Genomic DNA, 20,856 nt, shown 5'->3' on the forward strand with positions numbered 1-20,856 from the left:
ACGTGATGGGACAGCTAAGGGGATATCTATAGCATTATTCAATAGAGATATTAAAGCATACCCAATGAATTTTGATTAAAGTGCTACACGTTTGTGGATTTCGGCAATTGGTTTACATTTTTTTTGACTTTCATTGCCGTATTCTTTTTTGGATTGTCCATCTACTAACCCGTATAAAAGGTTGAACATTTTGCTTTATGTAATAACCACGTGCTAGAAATTTTTTTATCAATAATAGATACAAGCGTTACTGGAGTTAGACGAAGAGATCGCGTTTTCGATTCGTTAAGAATTAAACTATCATTATTTATGTTACGTTATGTATTTTATGACGCGGGTAGACCGCACACTGGCTGAACCGACCACATGGTCAACTTCACGTGAAGTCGGTCATCGTGATCATCTTTGAGGAAGGCTTTTGCTATTCAATGGGACACGCCCATCGGATTACATGATGACGATGTTCAACCTATATTGCTTTGCTTATTACACTGCATTTTTTAATATTTGCTAAATTAATGTATTTCATTACTTACTTGCAGAAGTATTCCCCTCGAGGAGATGAGAGGCAGGTGCCGCCATTCTTGCAAGGCGACGGGGAGCACGAGACGAATCCTGGAACAGAAAAGATACTTTGAGTCTTACGGTATAAATATTTACATATACCACTTGGAGATATAATGTATTACACCGAACCGTATCGATGTGTCCAATATATCCAATGATTGAAATCGAATACAATGTCTTTAAAACGTGATAGTAAAAACCGGTTTATTATTATTGACTCACTAAGTTAATTTTTTTAAAAAAATAGTGCATATTAACAAGGAATATCAAAGTCAAAAGTAAAAAGCATTAAGTTGGAAAAAGATAGATAAAAATTTATTGAGAAATAATTTATAGAGATTAAAACTTGAATTTAAAAGTTTACATCGAAGTACTTGTTATATTTAAAGTTACATTGAGAAACTACTCCTTAAAACATGCTGTTTAATATCTGGCATGTAAGATACATTTATCAACGAAAATTATATAACATATCAATATGTCAAAATTACATTTTAGTACAGAAGATGCTGATGAAATTCCGGATACAATACTATTAGTTATATTTAAGAAGATTTCAGCGCTTGGTTAATAATAGGTGTTTTTAATGTTATCAACACAAATATTACGATAATAAATGTATATAATTTAAATATATAAGTCTTATCCACTCTATTATTACGTCGAGCAAACTTTGCTGTGAGAAAGTAACATAAACATTTTTTTTTCTTCAATCCAAATACTCAAATTTGAACACGTTTTAAATGATATCATGTGATAGATCACTTGGAAAATTTATTTAACGATTTATTTGAATTGATAAAACTTGTTTCGCAGTTTTTTTTTAACAAATGGTTTTATACACTGAAGTGTATAAAACCATTTGTTAAAAAAAAACTACGACGCGAAACTATGACGCGAACGTCAGCTTTTGAGAATCTTGTGACGATTATATATAGCTAGTTATTTGTCTTTAGTAATGACCTTGTAAAATAAAAGTTTGCATGCATTATAGTTTTAAAACGTGTCTCAATTAAATCTAGCTAATATAGTACCCGGCGATGAATATTGCACATCGACATTTGAAAAGAGACAACCGGCTAATTTCGGCTTCGTAAAGCGTTATCCCTGTTGCAAGAAATACAACGACTGACAAAACGTCACTTAAGTAGTGTGGGACAGAGATAGTGCTCTACTAAGCTGAAATTAGCCGATTTTCTCTTTACAAAAACCGACGTGCAATATTTATCGCCGGGTACTGTATAAATATAGTCACAATAAATATTCAAATTATAGAATTACTTTACAATTTTCGTACATCATTGTACAATGGGCGTTCTAATAGAAGCCTCGTCTAAAACCTTCAGGTACTGTCGTGCAGAAAAGTTCTTCTTCTTCTTCCTTCCCTTTTCCCTTTATTTGGGATCGATCTCTCCTTATCAATTTGCGTCAGGCCACTCTATCTTGGGTTGTCCCTGCATCAAGTTGAAGGGTTTCCAGTTCCTTTCCGTTATTAGACCACCACGTAGCTTTTGGACGCCCTCTCCCTCTTGGGAATTCTGGGAAGTTTAAGACAATTTTTACCACGTGGTCATCTGGTTTTCGTTGAATGTGGTGCAGAAAAGTTATTCTCTATATAAACTTATTTTCGGGATTGTTATGTAGATTGTGATTTTATGATGTAAGTCAAACTAAAACATCCCGTTAGTCGTACGACAGTGCGCAATAGCGAGGCGTTATCAGTGCGTCTGAGTAAATATTCTCGGCGTCGGACTTGATATCGACGCGTGGGAACGCGGAATATTCGACAACCGCCGCGAGGGTTTATTGACACGTCAGAGCTGAGCACCGGGTCAGTTCCGGCGCTCGTGCCGACGTGCTATAACACTAACTGAATACGCCTTCACTTCACTAACATATCTACATATACAGGATGATTTTTTTTTAATGGCCCCCGCTATTGGTGGCCTCTCGTACCCCTATCTTTGGTGGGACAGGGATTTTACGGGCAATTTATTTTTTTACATAATTATTTATTATTTCCATTCTCTCCTTTCGTTCTTCACATATTCTTTCAATCTATTCTCTAATGCCACATTTCTGCTATATTTCCCTTTTACTCTATGACCTTTCATTCCTCCCTCATTACATGTGACATTTTATCTTTATTTCTTTTCGTTTACATTTTTATCACATTTTACATCACATTTTGAGTTACATTTTATCACATTTTTTCTTATCGTCTATTTAAAATTTTTCTTATTTTCTTTAATTTTTTTTGTATCACTTTTTTAATTATTTTCTTGCAGTATGAGAGGAATTCTTCCCTAGTAGGATACTAGGGAAGAATTCCGCCTATCAAGGAGGCTATTGATTAATTATACATGTACAAGTCTTAAAGGTTTCACTGTGTAACCCACTTATTAAATTTTTTACGTGTATCTCCAATCAACCTGTATAAAGTGATAGCTCTGAAATATGTTGCATTATATTATTTTTCTCTTAGAATGCGACAGACAGTCTGGGACAAATAGTAAACAAAGATTAATTTTACAACATCGTCATTACGTTATTTAATATTTCTGTATTAAGTTTATCATACGCTAATTGTCAGCAAATAAACTCTACTTTCACCTCTATGAAGCTTTTAGACCTTATCACCAATCAATGTGTTTAATTCAGAGCGCCTTTTATATATTTCAGTAAATAAAGTAGTCTCATATATTATAAGGTAGAAGCAAGGTTTTCAATACATATGAATGTATCTTCAAAGACCTTGAAATAATAACTAACTCTGGTAGTTACTCGCAAATGAGACTAAATGTACAAATATTGCTTTCTACTTTATACTTTATACGCCTTTTTTATAAAAAGTGTGACTTATTTATTTTTCTGAAGTAGAAAGACAACAGAAATACGATATTCCAGAGGTCTGGTAAAGTAGAAGCTGATCAGTAATCACGGTGGGATACTTCCGCGGTGAAGCAGGCCGCATGGCGACACCCGTGTACTCCTGGAACTGAGCGTGCCACAAAAAACTCACCACGCGACAGACGCCTTATTGGGTGCCATGGTTTTTGCCATTCATTGCCATTGGAAGCGACATCGAGCGAAGGGAAAGCTAAGGCAATGATGAATGTTTACCGGTTTTCGTGAAATCCAAAACGTGTACCCACTCATGCTCATTAATGCTGTTCTGTCGATATATCGATTCAATAATCGATAAGATATATCGCGTGCAACGAACTCGATTTTGTTTTTTTATTCTTGTAACAAAAGTTACGTGTAAGTTTTGTAATAATAATCTACAAAGTAGTTTATTGATTTTTATTAAAACAAATTAATCTGGAATGGACCTTCGTTTAAACATCGTAAACGACAGTTTTTAGCACAAGACGCTAGGTCAAACAGATAGTTTTTTTGGTACTAGCATTGTGCTCTTATCTCACTTCTTCTCTACCTTCCAGACGTGCCCTGTCACTGTTAGTGCTTGCTAGGTTTCGTTTGAAGTTGATGCTGTCTGCCCGGAGGATTTTACAGATTCATCAAAACTGAGTACACGGAGCGGAAGGGTCCGTAAATTTAAAAATAAAACAGAAGTTGGACAGACGCATTCCAGTGCTATGATGACGTTCGCATGTAGTAAACCGCTTTACCCGAGTAGAGCTGTGTAGTGTTTATCTTGTGTATATGGGGCTTGGGACAGCAGCGTGGACCACAGCTGTGCCAAGGATAGATCCGGATCCAACCTCGGTTTGTCCACGCTGTCCGCGGTTAGGGAGCGAGCGACCGCCCTCTGAGAACGGGTGTTGTGGTGTAGTGAGTGGTGTTTTATTCTATTGTGAATGACGCGATGGTGCTGACGATCTTAGTGTAGTACTGAACTTTGTAGCAAGTTGTCTGGCCTCCTAGGGCGCTCTTGGCTTTATCAGATATCATGTCATGATAGTATCTTACCATTTTGTTAAAAGTTATTAAGAGCCGTTTTAAAAGATTTGGTTTTGTGTAACCAAAAATGGATTAGCCTATAGAAGCGATATAAAGTTAAGTAAGAATTCTATTATTCCTTAGGTTTACTAGTTTTAGGTAAAATATAATAAAATTTGGGGCTCGGAACTCCAACTTTCATGACAGTTTTAAAAGAACCAGCATCGGAGTGTTAACCAACAGGCAAAGACGAATTTATTTATTACATGGCTTTATCAAACAATATCAAAATAAATAATGACTATATCGGTGTATTTTATAACAGAGCATACTTTTTAAATTGACCATTAAAATAGCATTTAATCTAAAGTATATCGCGTTAATAGCAATAGTACATGCAAAAAAAATATAGCTGCGGATACTGCGATAGCGCGCTTCGACCGTGGGAAAGCGTGATGCTGATAAAAATAACGAAAATAACACAAAAAAAAATCGCTTACTTCCGCGAACTACCCGGCGCGTATCAACGTGGGTATTTGTACAACGATACTGGACATGTTGAGACATGTCGCGATCATTTTGAATAATACAGGAACACTTAATAATCCGATAAGTACAGGACATGTTTTAACATGTTGGACTTTACAACTACAATTAAATGGAAGCAGTCATAGCGTAACGGTAGAGAACTGGGATCTGCGACCACAAGTCGCTGGTTCAATCAGCGGAACATAATCCTATATAACTTACACTCTGTGCATTTAATACATATGATTGCCACTGCGCACAAATAAGTTTCAAGGGTATAGGCAGCAGCGACCTCTGCACACCATAACTCAAAAATAAATGTAAATATCTACTTGAATAAAGATATTAAGGGTTTGAATCTGATATTTGCACACTGTTTCCTCTTATTCCAGTCTTTTGTTTCTCTTACTCTTTATACACACCGTGATCACAGGTGAAATACAGAATTTTCTAATTTTAAATTTAAAAATAATGTCGACATTTTCCTTATGGTTTTGCGACTTATAATCTACCATTGTGTATTGACAATGGTACAGTCGCGTGCAAAAATCTCGATAAGTTCACAAACCCAGATTTCGAAGACAAAAAAAAAGTTAACAAGCGGAGACGACTGTACCCGATTGCGTGACAGCCGCGCTTCGGGTTAAAACGAAAAACAAAATATCGATTGATGAATAAAACTAACAATTACGGATTTCACGGCGAATGTGAGTTATCTGACAGATGGAAGCGGACGGCGGTGATTTGCGAGGAATTTTAATGGCGTATCGGTCTTTTGGTGTTACGAAAGAGAAACTTTGGAGGTTCGGCTATCTCTACATTAGGGTCAGATGGCACCGTCGGCGGAGGCGTATCGGTGTTATATGCATACTTTTCTTTTTTGAGAACCACAAACTATGAATATATAACAATTCAAATTTATCGTTGGATATCTGTTATTGGAGGTTGTTTTAACAAGCGTTTTTTTTTCTACAATTCCCTACTTGAAAATTCTTCCCCCCCCCCCATTTTTTAACATTAAACTGCTGATTAAATTAAAAGTTTAATCTAAGGAAATTTATTTTTTTAAATATTTAAGATGCTATATTAATACCAGTTCTTAATAAAGTAAGAAGAGGGCCTGCAATTATATTAGCAGTTAGTCGTACAGCTGATGGAATAATATTACAAATTATTTCAATTAATACCATTAAAGTATAAAACTACTTGATGATCCTTGAACAATTATTTCGATATTAATTATTAACTCATCCATATAATATAAATATTAATCATAATAAAAAAGAAATTGTTAAATGACTTGTTGTAGTGAAAATATAGGGAAAAAATCGTAACAAAATTATTGAACGAAATCATACATAGATTACTGCTAGGTTTGAAATATTGTTTCTACCAAAAAAATCTAACAAAGACTCTATAGTAAATCTTTTCTATCTTTTATTAAGCTCTAAATTATTTTACGGGTAAATAGAGAATTACTTTAAGAATTTCATATTAGAAGCGTAATTATATAATCAATTAAGACTGTACGATAATCACTGTACAAAATCTGTTAACTAATGACCTCTGTACCGCCTATACTTACTTAAGTAGTACAGCGATTTCGGTAACATTATAGTGAAATTTTTATCTCACTTGAAAAACTGATAATTATGCAAGTACTTCCGAATGCCGTTATATCGTATTCTTATACAACTCGGACCATCGTTGTACAAAGCTCGATTGTGTTTGTGTAAATAATTGCGTACATCGTAATTAAACATGTCGATTTGAATGAAGCAGTTCATTCGCCCCTTATCGTCGCTGACCAGTGGGCACAAAGTGACGTTCCCGATAATTATGATTTCTGTTATCTTGTACATGCATTATTCATTCGTAAATGCAGCTTGCCGTCAGTTTTGGGACGGGAAGAACTGTGCAAACATACGGTACCGGTTTATACCCGGCTTGTTCATAAGAATACGCCGATGTTGTCTTTCTAAAGTACACGTTGTTTTTGATTCATCGATAAACATTAATTGCTTGCATAAAAACTTTTTGAATGTTATATTTAAAATATAATCCATGCGCTTTGGAGCATCCGCGGTAATGCTTTATATATACAGAGTGATTGATTACAGTTGTAAACATTTTAAAGCAGTGAATGTTTAGCTCATTTAATAACACCTATTTCTAATCAATAATCCTGTTCAAATTTATAACGATCATCGCGATATTTTAATAAGAATCTTCCGACTCCAATCTCCTGGATGCTACAAAGTACATTTCGAAAATTTGCGCTTAAAAAATCTGTCATCAAATAATACGAGATATATCTACGGTGTCAAAAGTTTACATATAACATCTATAACAATTCTTAATAAACCGCAGATCGGAAGTTTTCTGGTATCTTCAAAAGAAGATCTTCCATTTATAAATAGTAGATTGTTTTTATAAATAAATGATTTTATCCTAAGTAAGCGGTATATTACTTACATAAAAACAGATAATCATTTGTCACTACGAAATATAAAATGGTTAATGGTGTTATTAACATAATAATTTGTCAAACTACAGTCTCTCAAATGAAAGAAAGACGGTGTAGTGGTACTAACGAAATCTACCAAATAAAGGTTCCGTTTGTTTAAAGATAAAAAAATAGTTTATAAATCTATGCAATGTGAATAAAGACATGAGATCAAGTTTATAGTGGCCAAGTGCTTCGCTCACGTGGACTGCCGTCGAGACTGGACCGGCGTGGGCGAACGGGTTGTTTGCACCATGCTTCTGACGTTTTCCGGACAGGATCCAATAATTATTCTACGTGTTCATATTCTCTTTTATGTAAGTCAATTTATAGATACAATTATAACTTAAAACTAATAGCCTGATTCCAAATATTCGAGAATATATAACATATACAATGATAATGTTTTCTTTTAATGTCCTTTTAAGAAGAGTAAATCAAGTTTTAATTATACATAAAACTAATACTATCTGATATCTACTATTCGCTTTGGTGCCTGTTCTATTAAGTTGTAACTTATGTGTCTGTGTATAATATGAGAACATATATATGCTGGTGTACCAAATAAAAATTAATTCAAAAATATTCATGTTTATCTTTAATAGAGTACCTTTTTATACATAATGTGACAAAAATTATCATTAAGATGATATGGAATACGAATTAATAAAGACCTAAACTAGATTTGCATTTGTGTAAATTTACGTCAATTATATAAATACAAAAATTTCGAAGTAATCATGGTCACCCTAGCCGGAGCAATTCAACGACACTTCCATTTTAGTTTTAATTAACGCATATAAATTGAGAGACGGCGCTTGCAGTGCGCTTCGGAATCTACGCGTCACGGCGTTCGTCTCTGTCGTACGTTATCTTAAAATAAACGCAACTGAATTAGTTATGTGATTCCGATCTTGAAAGGTAGACACTGTAATTGACCGAGAAAGTCTAGTGGATGCATTTGTTACGCTAATCAATTTTCTATACTAGAATATTAAAATACATAACCATGTGGGTTAACGATATGAAAAGCGAAAAATGAGGTGAAATTATTGTTTTATTAGACTTACCATCTTAGACCGCGACAAAGAATAAAAAAATGGATATTACGTTTCGTCTTTTTCATCAAAATTAATCTATTTAACCCCAAAAAGACGTACAGATAGCATAACATAGTGCGGTAAAAACCTTCAAATAGGGTTCACGATTGCCAATAGTGAATTACGACGTATGAAAGATGACGTCAGAAAGGAAGGAAAAAAGAAATAACGGAACAAATTAAAAACAATTAATATCAAAAGTATTTACTGTACTAAATACTTCGTCGTTTCTGCCCATAGACACCTATTGCACAACGCACAGGCCTCCCCCAAACATATATAACTATGGAGGATATATGATATACCATAATTGGCAGGTTGGCTGGCGATTATAGGACGCTACTCACCATCCTCCGACCACTAAATATGTATAAGATTATATCCCGGAAATCGAACACGTGACCTATGATCGCAAGTCACAGTTCTATTCTGCTAAGCTACCACTGTTTCACGACAAATTATTACAAATTTGATTCATAAAGATCTTAAAATACGTGTGACGTATATTTCGTTCGTTTAATAAGTTATATTCCAGTTGTAAGTTATATTCCAAGTGTGTAAAATGTTAATCGAATTTCGACTATAGCCGGAGGTAGATATTATTACATACTAAAATAGCATGGGGTGTGTGAACCCTCTGTGTGAAACTGCGTAGACGATTTCAACAGACAAATTACGTTTATTTCTCTTTGCAACTGTTATTATTAGCAAATAATTTTTATTTGAAAAATATATATCAAATTTAAAAGATCTTACACTAAAAATAACAACGGATAATAATGTCTAATGTATGTAGATGTTAAAATAATGTACTATACAGAAATTACAAAGTATATATCCTGTAGCTCGAAATTATCAATGATCTTATATCACTTACTTAAATATAGTAAGTATAATGCTATTTATTGTATCTGAATAATAATAATACATAAAAAAATCCGGTAAACACCGGATGAAACTGGAAAAAACTCGTATTCTTGTAGTAATTTTTTTTTAAATACGAAAAAAGCGCAGATTTCTTTGCGGGATCGAATTAAGAATCAAGAAATCATTTGCCAGCCCATTGATTACCACTGCAAGGCATAGGCTTCTTTCATTGATATCTATGGAGCCACTTACCACACTCACCACTACCATAATCACCACGCCTGGCATGCGGTCTGGTGATTGCATTGTGGCATTACTGTACGCAGAGGACCCTGCTGCCTAACCTCTGGAAACATTGTTATGCAAAGTGTCAATATCACGTATTTAATGCACAATGTAAATTATGTGTGATTGCATCTCGGGAATCGAACCCGCGACCTACGATCGCAAGAGTTCTCTACCGCTGGGCTATCAGTGCTCAAGAAAATTATTAGACTAACGATAGTAATATACACGACGCGCAGAACAGATGATTGATACGGCTTTAAGAGTCTGTAGTGGAGACCACGGATTGGAAAGTGCAGCGTTGGATGTTGGGTAGACTAGGTGAAGGTAGAATAGAGGGTAGAAGGTAGAAAGGTAGATCGGAAGACGTCCAGCTGTGGAAATGGAAATAATGATGACAACAGGTAATATTCTTCATTCAAAGTCTATCGTATAGATATGTCGGTATTGACCTGTATACTCCGACCCAGTGCGCTGCCGGTTCGATGATGGGGGCCTCAAATCATAGCCGTAATTGCGGATGCCCACTATTGTCGCATCCGCTAAGCACGCTTTTGATCTCGGCAAGCTCTCGCTCGCACACTATTCACGTCTCATTCCCACACCTTTAGTCAATATACGTTGGACAAATGTTTGATTATCAAACATACGGATTGAAATGTCTTATATCTATTATTATTTTTAGTAATTATATTTGCTATTCAATAATTATGATAAAGCTATATCCGATTGGTACTGGACGCTATTAGCCGTTTTGGCTTTTACAGCTTCATCGGACTCAGGGCTACAAATCTAAGACAGATGCGTCGCCTTGCGTATTATATTGGCTAATCATTACCTAGTCGGTTTTCGGAAAAAAGATGTGATCTTATCCTCCGAAAACATTTTAACAGAAAAGATATACTAACTGAATAGATAAAGTTCTGCTCATAGATCACTTAACCCTAATAGCCTGATTTACGAAAGTAATTTTTTACATATTTTTGCAAAAAGAATAATACATGTATTTTCAACAAAATTACAATTTTTAACGAAACAATACTGTATTCCTTTAATACATTCTTAATTTTTATTTCATAATAATAAAAACAAAATATTCCACACATTGCTCCAAAAAATCTGCAACGTCATCCCGAAAAAAATGTTTCTAACCACTTAACAGTATTAATTAAATCATCAAAAAATTAATTTTATAACTCGAATCATATATCATCAGGAGAAATTAAACAGGCTACGTACATTCCGAGTAGTAAATTAAAAAGTAAAGGAAACGAAATTATAACTGTCGACGCAAAAACACGATTGAGTTATGTACAAATGAGAAATCGTAAGGCACCACATTTCAAACCCAACAGAAGGTTTTGCCGACGAGATGAAAAAGATACTTAGCGGCCGGTGCCTTGAGGTACAGTTATGAAGATGATTAATGTACCTACGCAACGATTTCCTTATGCCTTAGTGAAAAAAGGACCAGAATCGCTCGGCACGTTTTGGAGGCGCTTCGGCCACGTCTAATTACTTAGACGACGAATGACGGACAGTGAACAGATTGTAAAAGTATAGACATTCGAAAAAAAAAAATTTTTTGTTCCAAAATTAAAAAACACGTGGCTATAAATATAAAGATATTTTAATACTGTATTTTTTTGTCAAACTTAAAACCCCTTTTCATTACACGACAGGGAAGAATTAAACCGTACTTAATAAGTGACAAGATGTAAAATCTAATTTTCCACGTTTCGAACGCTGAACACTGATCTTTTTATTGGGCAAATCGTATAATGTTTCTAGCATTTTCCTTCAGTAACCAATATATAGATGGACAGTATCTTTAGATATTAATCGCAGAAATATGGCCTTGATCTACCGGCAAACAGTGATCTTATATCTAAGCTATGTTCACCAGACAAATTTAAGATATTAAAAATACGGGAGTAAATTGTTTTTCTTATATATAACATAATAATTCTTCATTATTTGAATACCTGTCAATATTTTCAGGTTATTAACTATTACATTCCAAATAATCTCATAATAAATACAATTAATTTCTAAAATAAAAGTTGTAGTACAAATGAATGAAATTGAACAACTGATATTTTGCTACCATGTAAACGCATCTTTACTGATTATTCACAATGGCATAAGTTGTGTATTCCCCTGTGTTAATACAGTTAACTGTATCCGACAAATCCGTCACCATCATCATATCAGCCGTTATATATACCACCTACAAGACCACACCCGAAGCTAGCGATGACAAGTACTTCTGCTGCCTGTTTTCAGCGACTTGGTCTTGACTTGGTCACCATTCGAGAACCTTTCGGCTCTAACGTCAAAGACGCCGTCTTTCAGTCCACAGACGCCAACTGCAAAGCAAAGGCCTGTCCCAAAGATGGGAATATACAGTAATCGCCACGATCGTAGTGTGGTATTATGGTATGAAAAGGACGCTGCTGCCCACCATCTGGAAACTTTTTTGTGAACAGTAGCAATCCTATATAATTAAAAACACAAAATGAATTGTAAATATGACTATATTGAACTCACGACTTACGATCTCAAGTCCGAATCCTCTACCGCTGGACTATCACAGTTCAACGGCTCCGACAAATTCAGTGACAATATAATTACATAAGTCTAAATATAACGAAACGAAATGTGTTGCACTGCCCAGGCCACGCCCGTGCGAGAATCGAAGTCCCTCAGAAGTCACAATGCATAATATGACCAAGTGACGAACACCGTTACTTCGCGGAACGCACGTAGACACAAGAAACTCTTAATACACCTCCGCTTGCAGTTTCTCGCGAAGAGCGCCCATTACGACGCTCCCCATACAAAAGTTCCTACTTATATGTCTAATGAGTTTCGTGAAGCCACAATTAGGGTTCCACAAATAATAAACTCTATTATTATTATTTTATTATACAGAAGTATTTTGTATAATCATCTGCTCTGAGAAAATTCGCTTACTTCCACAATTTATTGGCCTGTCGTATCCCAAAATAACACACACTCTCACACATACTTTTATTTACATATATATACTTAATATTCATTTGTTGACTACAAAATTATTTACGTATTCTCTATTTCACGTACGGTGTCTCCTTACGTTTAAGATACGTATTGTTTTGTACTATATTTTCAATTTCATCTTGTAATTATTTCTAAAATAGTCTTTTTTGGAAAAAATAAAATAATCGTTTAATAATAAACGATAACACATTATGTTTTACATTTTACACTACAAAACATTCCTTTCCCAATATTTTTCTACGTTATATTTTTATTGTAATGTTGGTAAACTATATTTCTTGTTGTCGTAAGAAGTTTGACAGCTACAGATAGGTGTTTTAATTTACTCTATTATGTATATGGAAAACTGTTGTTTTCACTATTTTTCAATTTTCCTCTCTATAAGAAACGTCCCAAAAAAAAAAGCAAAAATGAACGTGCCATTATCAAGTTTTACACTGAACAATACATTTGACGATTACATACACGTATTTAGAAGTATTTTAGTAATCAAAAAAGGTATTGTTACAGTATCACTTAAATATTTAAAGTTTGGACTACGCATTTTCGATCTAGACGTATAACTTCTTACAGGGTGAATAATCTTCTTATCAATATTCAGTTATGTTAACCTTTACGTCTTTTATAGCTTTGAACTTGGGACTCACGAAACCGGAAACAACGAGGTAAAAAATCCCCCATATTCATAGTATTAAAGCCATATATAGTTGAAAATACATTAACTCACATGGAAAATAAACGTAAAAAATCTTGGTTAGAACCTTTCATTTTCTACGGAACCCTTGGAGTATAATTTCCGCTCCGTTCATATAAACAAACTCATTACTTTTAATTTGATACCGAGTACGTCAATGTTTTTTGTTTTGACTATGATTGTCTTTTTGCAATAGTTCAAGAGTTGTATCACAGACGAGCGGGCGACTTTCACATGATTTAAAAAAATGATTAAACATTTATTATTTTTACATCGCAGCCATTACTATTATAACAAGCGCTTGTGGTATAATAAAATGTTTTAATGAAAATTATTCTAACACTCGATAATAATTTTCTTTAATATGTCATAGAAAATGTTATATATAGAAATAACTCCAATTCGTTAGCGACATTATGAAATAAATTCCAAATTAAAAATGAATATCAAAGCTAATCCTATGAAATTATTTTAAATTACAAAAGATATAATCACTCTCTAGTTCACATGTTTCACTTATATCTCTATATCTTTATACTTAAGAGTCAATTTTCGTAATGAATTACGGATAGTTTAGTTAGAGAAAAAGAAATGGGCTTATATAGCAACTTACACGTAAAAGAGAGACGCGAATAGCTATTGCATATTTGTATTAAAAATATAAAGTACGGATTTTCGGAACGACATCACACGCGCGGGCATTTAGCTTTTTTGTGCTTTATGACAATGTTTAAAATGTTTCACACGTTTAATTACGCTTTACTGAGTTCTAAGTCTGAACTACAAGAACAGAAAATATTAAGGATATATTTTTAGTTTTAGCTGCCTTATTCTTTCTCTGAGCCTTACTGACTAAATGAGTTAACTCTTAATAGCCTGATTTACGATTGTTTTTTTTAAATATTACTGTGTTTGCTTAAGGGTCTAGATGAAGGGAGAAACAGATTTTTTTTTAATTTCGTTGGAAAGAATATTATACAACAGTAAAATACGTACAGCCAACCTATAAAAAAAAACTAATAGTAATGTGAACATTCGATTTAAAAGATTGGTATCAAAATTGAAACTCTAGGCTATTAAGGTTAAAGATATAAAAGTGTGATATATATTCCAAAATCGAAAAGATTTAAATCACTATTTTATTGTCAGAGGGATACATTTTGCCCATCTCTAAAATTCACTGTACTTTACCGCATGGCTGTGATATCTTAATCTACAACTGACCGGAGAGAGTAATAAGACCATATTGTTGGTTTGAGAAGCGTCGGAACCCAGCTGGTCCATGGGCCCGGTCATCAATCTCGTCGCAACTTCATTATCTTAATTACGGAGCGGTTCACGTGTGACACGAGAGACTCGCGCGCCATTGTTCCATGATGAATTGATGTATAATTCATTAATACAGTCGCCTGAGCTCACACAATGGACGCGGTCCTGAGACGCATCGCGCAAACGTCTTTAGCTCTCATTATTTAACTTAAGCTTGCTCGCCGAAGAATATTAAAGAATTTACTGATTTTAATTTTCAATGTGGACGTATACATAATTTCTTTTTTCAAAAAAAGACAAAGAAACAATTAGATGCCCTAAATCTTTGTCAGCATTTAAAGACACGGTAAAAGAACACTACTTTCGCCTTTAAAATAGAATATTGTATAGCATCTCTTAATTAATCATATTTATGTAGTACCTTTCCCTCGTAATATTAATATATAGATATGTATACGTGTATATATGTTTATGTGAATATTCTTATACGTATGTGTGTATAGTAATATATATTTGTATGTATGTACACCCTAAACTGAAACTTCTTTATGTCTCTCATCTCCATCTAAAGGTTGTCTCTCTTGTACCATATGAAATGTTACACATATACACAATAGGTACACATGAGAGGTCTTTAATATCACCAGAGAATCTGAAATTAAAAATGCTGGTTCATTCTTTTACGTTAATGGCCAAATATTTTATCACACAGACCGTCCGATTGTGAAATGATTTACCGCTGAATATAAGACGTGCTAACTCAATACCTATTCTTAATAAAATGATTAATAAATATTTACTACACCGTGGATTATTCATCCTTTAATTCATCTCTTTTTCTTTCTGAAGCAAATGCTATAAAAATCAGTTTGATTTATTTATTTATTATTGTGTTGGGTATAAAATGTATTATATCTTATTTATAATAAATATATAAGCTATATACATATGTATGTATGCATGTTTTGTAGACGTTAAATACCCATTATTTATACAGTTACTTCTACAGTTTCCATACTATAGTTGACTGGAATAAAATGCCTTGTGTGATAAGAACGCCCATTGTACTTTTTAGTTTATTATTTTGAAATTATTATTTTTTTCTAGCGTGTACAATAAAGAATATTAAAATTTTAAATTAAATAAAAAAAGTGTTTTAATATCAGACAGTTCCCGATCTAATACTGTAATATTTTATTGTACCCTCATTTTTTTAAGGTCAAGATACAGTTAACCAAACATTTTTGATTCAGTTCATTGCAAATTAAAACAAGTCTCAGGTGACAAAGCCAGTCTACGTTGAATACTTAAATGAGATCCTAATGACCTGTGCTGTCTTCGCCAGGCGTTTAAAGGGTCCCAGAACGGTCTTGTTACGTGTCTGTATAAGGCACAGTAGTGGCGGTGCCACCATTGTCGTCGATAATGGGGCCCCACGCGTTAGAACCAATGCCCTTATGTGGTTTATTTCGCTTTGTACAGACGTACTGCATGGGATAGAACTCGATACAATTCACTACTTATAAGGTTTTATAGAAGATATATTAACACATGGTGTTTCTTATTCTACTTCAATCTGAGAAAAGGTACACTGAATTTATTTAGTTTCCCACAATATGCTTTATCTTTGGCGGAGGTTTAAGCCATGTAGTGGGTGAACATAACCTTTGTTTGAAATGAAGAGTCCAGTGAGACCCATCCCCTAACCTAAAACGACTGTGCTTTCATGTAACCTTATTACTAAAACAAACAAATACGTATTTGGAATAAAAATTATATTTTACAAGCCTTATAAGTCAGGAAATAAAAAAAAATCTTATTACACTAATTACATATAAACAATATTATTTGTACTATAAAAATAACATTTCGTTTTTAATTCGCGTTCAGGACTTTTACAATGTTATTACTGACATGTACAGTAAGATTTAAAAACTGTTAAAGATTAAATAAACAATATAATAAAAAGAAACATTCGTTTGGAATACTTGTTTTACTGAGAAGTGATAAACAGCTAATTCAGATTGTTGAAATGAGACGATATAAGAATTTGTATATTGGACGCTGATATGGAGCGATAATTAACACTTATGTTGATGACTGTACCGTTAAATAATAAAATTTACCTGTTATACATAAAGCAGTCTCAGATCTCAGGTTGGATACGATGCAGACAGGAACTTTGAGTGAATTATAAATATATACCATATAATCTCGCCGAGCGATACGGTAAATATAAACACCGTGAGAAATTATTTTTCTTCTGCAACATACAAGAATTGTAACGTAACATCAATACGGTTTATGCAAGATGTAAGAACGTCAATCTGAACACCTTTGAGTTATATATATATATATAAAATAAATTAATAACTTCTTTTCTATGTTTTTGTAGGGTATATGTTCCGGGAATGGTAGATAAGAATTGAGTAATTCAGAGTAGATAAGACGCAATTATAAATAGATCTTACAGATACACTGATACAAACATTGAATTTGTAAGGCGAGGGCGTGAGAAACGGAATAATTATTAAAATCAAATGCACTGGCGTGGGTTGATTGTTTTACAACTGTTTGCTACGCAGGACTTCGTGTAATCGCTTTTTGCTGGTAAATGAACTATACCTTCATTCCTTTAAAGTTTTTACACTAATAATAAAGAGATTTCCACCTATGTTATGACTTATCACGATATCTCTGGAACTATAAGGCTTTGAGGTTAGAAATTTACTAAGCATTTTTCTTTTGACAATTAGAAGCCAGCTAAGAACGAAATTTACGAAATTCTACCCGGGATAGTTTTAAAAAGCAGGCATTTATTTTTTAAAAAATGCATACACTCATACTATCGTACTTACAAGTATAAAACTTGGCTAGAATTCTTTTTTTGTTAACAATACCTAAGAATGGACTCTATAAATCCCAAAAAAGGCGTGAGGTAGACTTCCAGTAAGATTTATAAAAATTACAGTTATATAGACAAAGTAGTAGTGACACAGCGGTAGAGAGACTTGCGATTGTGGGTTGCGGGTTCGATGTCTGTCGTACAATCTTAAATAACTCACACTTTGCGCATTAATTACATAGGGTTGCCACTGCTCACAAACAAGCCAGTCCTCTGGCTGGCTGCAGCGTCCTCTGTCTACCGCAATACCACTGCCAATCGTGGCGATTATGGTATAATCCCCTACATCTTGGGGTAAGGCTTGCAGTAGGCGTCTATGGATTAAAGCGATGAGATAAAGTAGCAAAACCAGTATATATTAGTAGCTCTGTATATGGGTGAATGAAGCTATCAATATAAGCACGTCAATATAAGTACAGGCGATATGGATGCAATAAAACTTTATTTCACTAAACATCGCCAGTATGTAAAACTAGTTTACAACTACCCACGCAAATGTTTGGACCAACGTTTTGATCAACTAGAGTTGTTCGATAGATTTCTCGAACGTAGAAGTCGTGTAACCGCCTAATAAACACGTAAATTGATTTGAATTTATGTGATGGCCATCGCGTTCGTTCTTAATTCAAACTGTCAGCGCTGATTAGACGAACATTTATTAATAACTCTTTGTCAATAACAACAGCTGAATCTTGTACGGAATCCAGCAAAATATCTCTTAGACAAGACCTATCACTTAGCTCGCCTATTATTTAACCACATTCGTAAAGCAGTTTTAGGCTTACAGTACCGGGTTTGATTCCTAGCTATCGTGTTCTTATTATTGAGTTTTTTTTTTTCCTTTTCTTGTTCGAGAATATAAGTATATAAGCCAAAAGACATCCACGTCCACAGCTGGTCATAAGCCTCTCTTATAGCTTTCCAGTAAAACTGTTTGCATATTATATTAAACACAGACGTAAAGCAGGTTTGTTTACTAACTATCGCGATCTTATTTTTTAATTTTTCTTTTTAGTTTTGAGAGTATCATAAGCCATGAGTCGTCCACAGCTGGACATAGGCCTTATAGCTTTCGAATAGAACTATTAGCGTATTCTATTAAACACATATTTAAAGCAGCTGTGGCCTACCTATACGGGTTTGATTCTCAGCTATCGCGGTTTAATTTAAGGTTTTTTCTTTGGGGTTACCGTCTCATTTCGACCATAAGACATCCACAGCAGGAAATAAGCGTCATCTAAATTTACATCCAGTGTCTACTAACGATCTTAATAATGTTTATTCCTCCGTGGTCTTCCAGCAGCAATCTCTTCCTCGTGCTGTGTGGCATGCGCACTGTCACTTTTAGATGCTAATCTACCGAACAATAGGTTACTGATTGTATCAGTTGAATTTCTAAACAAACAAAATATATTGAAAAGCATAAATCAAAGAGTTTGCGTGTTTAAATTTGTATACCCTACAATTCCACGAGCAGCGATTTGGTTTTCTTCTTATTTCGATTATGACTCACGCGGTCCCGTCATTAGGCCGGTCGAGTTGCAGAAACGCGGGCGCACAGGGCGTCGCCTGGCGTGGGTTTAACTAAACGAGCCGAGCAATTTACAGCACCTTGAGGTCTGACTAACGCTGTTCTAATGAACTGACGACATATATAAACGACTCCGCGATGTACCCACCTCGCGTAAAACGGAATACGCCTTTGGGTAAATTACTACATTTGTAATGTGCAATGTGAATGCACCCATGGAGCGATAGAGAGCTCAGAGCTTCGTTACGATATTAAATCGAGGTAACTTGACGAATGGTTTGTCTGAAATGGCGACAGCAGATATACGCGGCGAGGGTAGGCGGCTCGCAGTAGGTGTGTCTCAGATGACTTGATGACGATGACTGAATAGTCTTGGTGGACAGGAACTACCTACCGCGCTAGTACCTAACGCTAGTCAAACATCGTCTTCAAACATCACGGTATTACCATTATCATCATCACCTAGGTCAGGGGTGAGCAACCTTTTTTGGTCGGAGGGCCGCAGTTTCAAAAACAGTGGACCATGAAAAAAAAAAAGTATATATTCAAGGTTCAAACCATGTTCTAAATGTAATTTATGTTCGTAATCAACCGATTTACAACTAATTAGACACATTTATTATCTTTAAAGCCTTGATTCTAGCATTTTTTTTAAATACAAAATTAAATTCAAATTTACTTGCCTCGAAGGCCGCATGCGACCCGCGGGCTGCTCATCCCTGACCTAGGTTATTTTGATCGATGATTCTATTTTATTCATCAGTTTTTAGTGAAGTTTTTTTGCATGTAAACAATGAACGTCGATCTATAACGAATAGAAGCAAAGGAGTCTTTCTAAACACAGAAATTATCAGATAGCGATATCTGGAGAAGTATAGGGCCAGGTGTAATTAGTGACCGTACCATTAAGTGGGTATAAGATCGGCAATCTGGGAGACAATGCGCTCTCACGGCGTGATGTCTACGCCCATTGTGCTGCACAAACGAAATGCAATCCTGATAAGGACATTCTAAATGTTATTTAACAGTACTGGCTAATTTTTTTTTTACATTGTAAACAATTGTAATTGGATGTTTAAACAACTAATTTAAAACGGGAATTAAAACGACAACTTTATTTTTAAAATTGGATTTCGAACTATTTGAATTCTGTTTTTAAATAAATATTGAGTTACACAAAAAAAGAAACATGTTCATAATAAATAGTTTATTTTATAAATCACCAGAAAAAATTATTTACGGTATAATGAAAAAGAAAATTATTACGCCAATTCATTATTTCTTTTATAAAAATTCTCGACTACAGTTCAAGTCTGAGACATAATTCGGGTCCAATATCTTATTTTATATTTCTGTACAATTATTCATATGATTGAACGTTTTTTCTTTCATATTCCACATGAAATTTTTATATAACATCTGCATAGTATTTTACAAGATTTAAACGATTTAAACCAAATGTTTTATCGGATCATTTATTCTTTTTAAAGTCAAATTCTAGATAAATAAACGCATTGTTTTATACATAAAACTTATCATTATTTATTCTATAACGTTTTACGTCATTTGAATAATTAGAATCAATTTTTAAAGCCGCTTAAGTAAAGTTAGGCTGAGAAAATATTTATAACATTTCTATAAAGATATATAATTTTT

General features: G+C 34.2%; 1 protein-coding gene across 1 annotated transcript in view; it reads right to left on the reverse strand.

Annotated features, from left to right (window-relative positions):
* N (neurogenic locus Notch protein) overlaps window positions 1–20,856 on the reverse strand; it is a 181,889-nt gene that overhangs the window by 124,815 nt on the left and 36,218 nt on the right. Inside the window, exon 2 of the mRNA XM_068772616.1 lies at window positions 537–615. Coding sequence (XP_068628717.1) covers window positions 537–615 — 79 coding nt within the window. The remainder of the gene's footprint in view (window positions 1–536; window positions 616–20,856) is intronic.

This window comes from Battus philenor, unplaced genomic scaffold, assembly GCF_028537555.1.
Source record: "Battus philenor isolate CCGP_79_NKW_IND1 unplaced genomic scaffold, ilBatPhil1.0.hap1 SCAF_5, whole genome shotgun sequence".
Taxonomy (NCBI): domain Eukaryota; kingdom Metazoa; phylum Arthropoda; class Insecta; order Lepidoptera; family Papilionidae; genus Battus; species Battus philenor.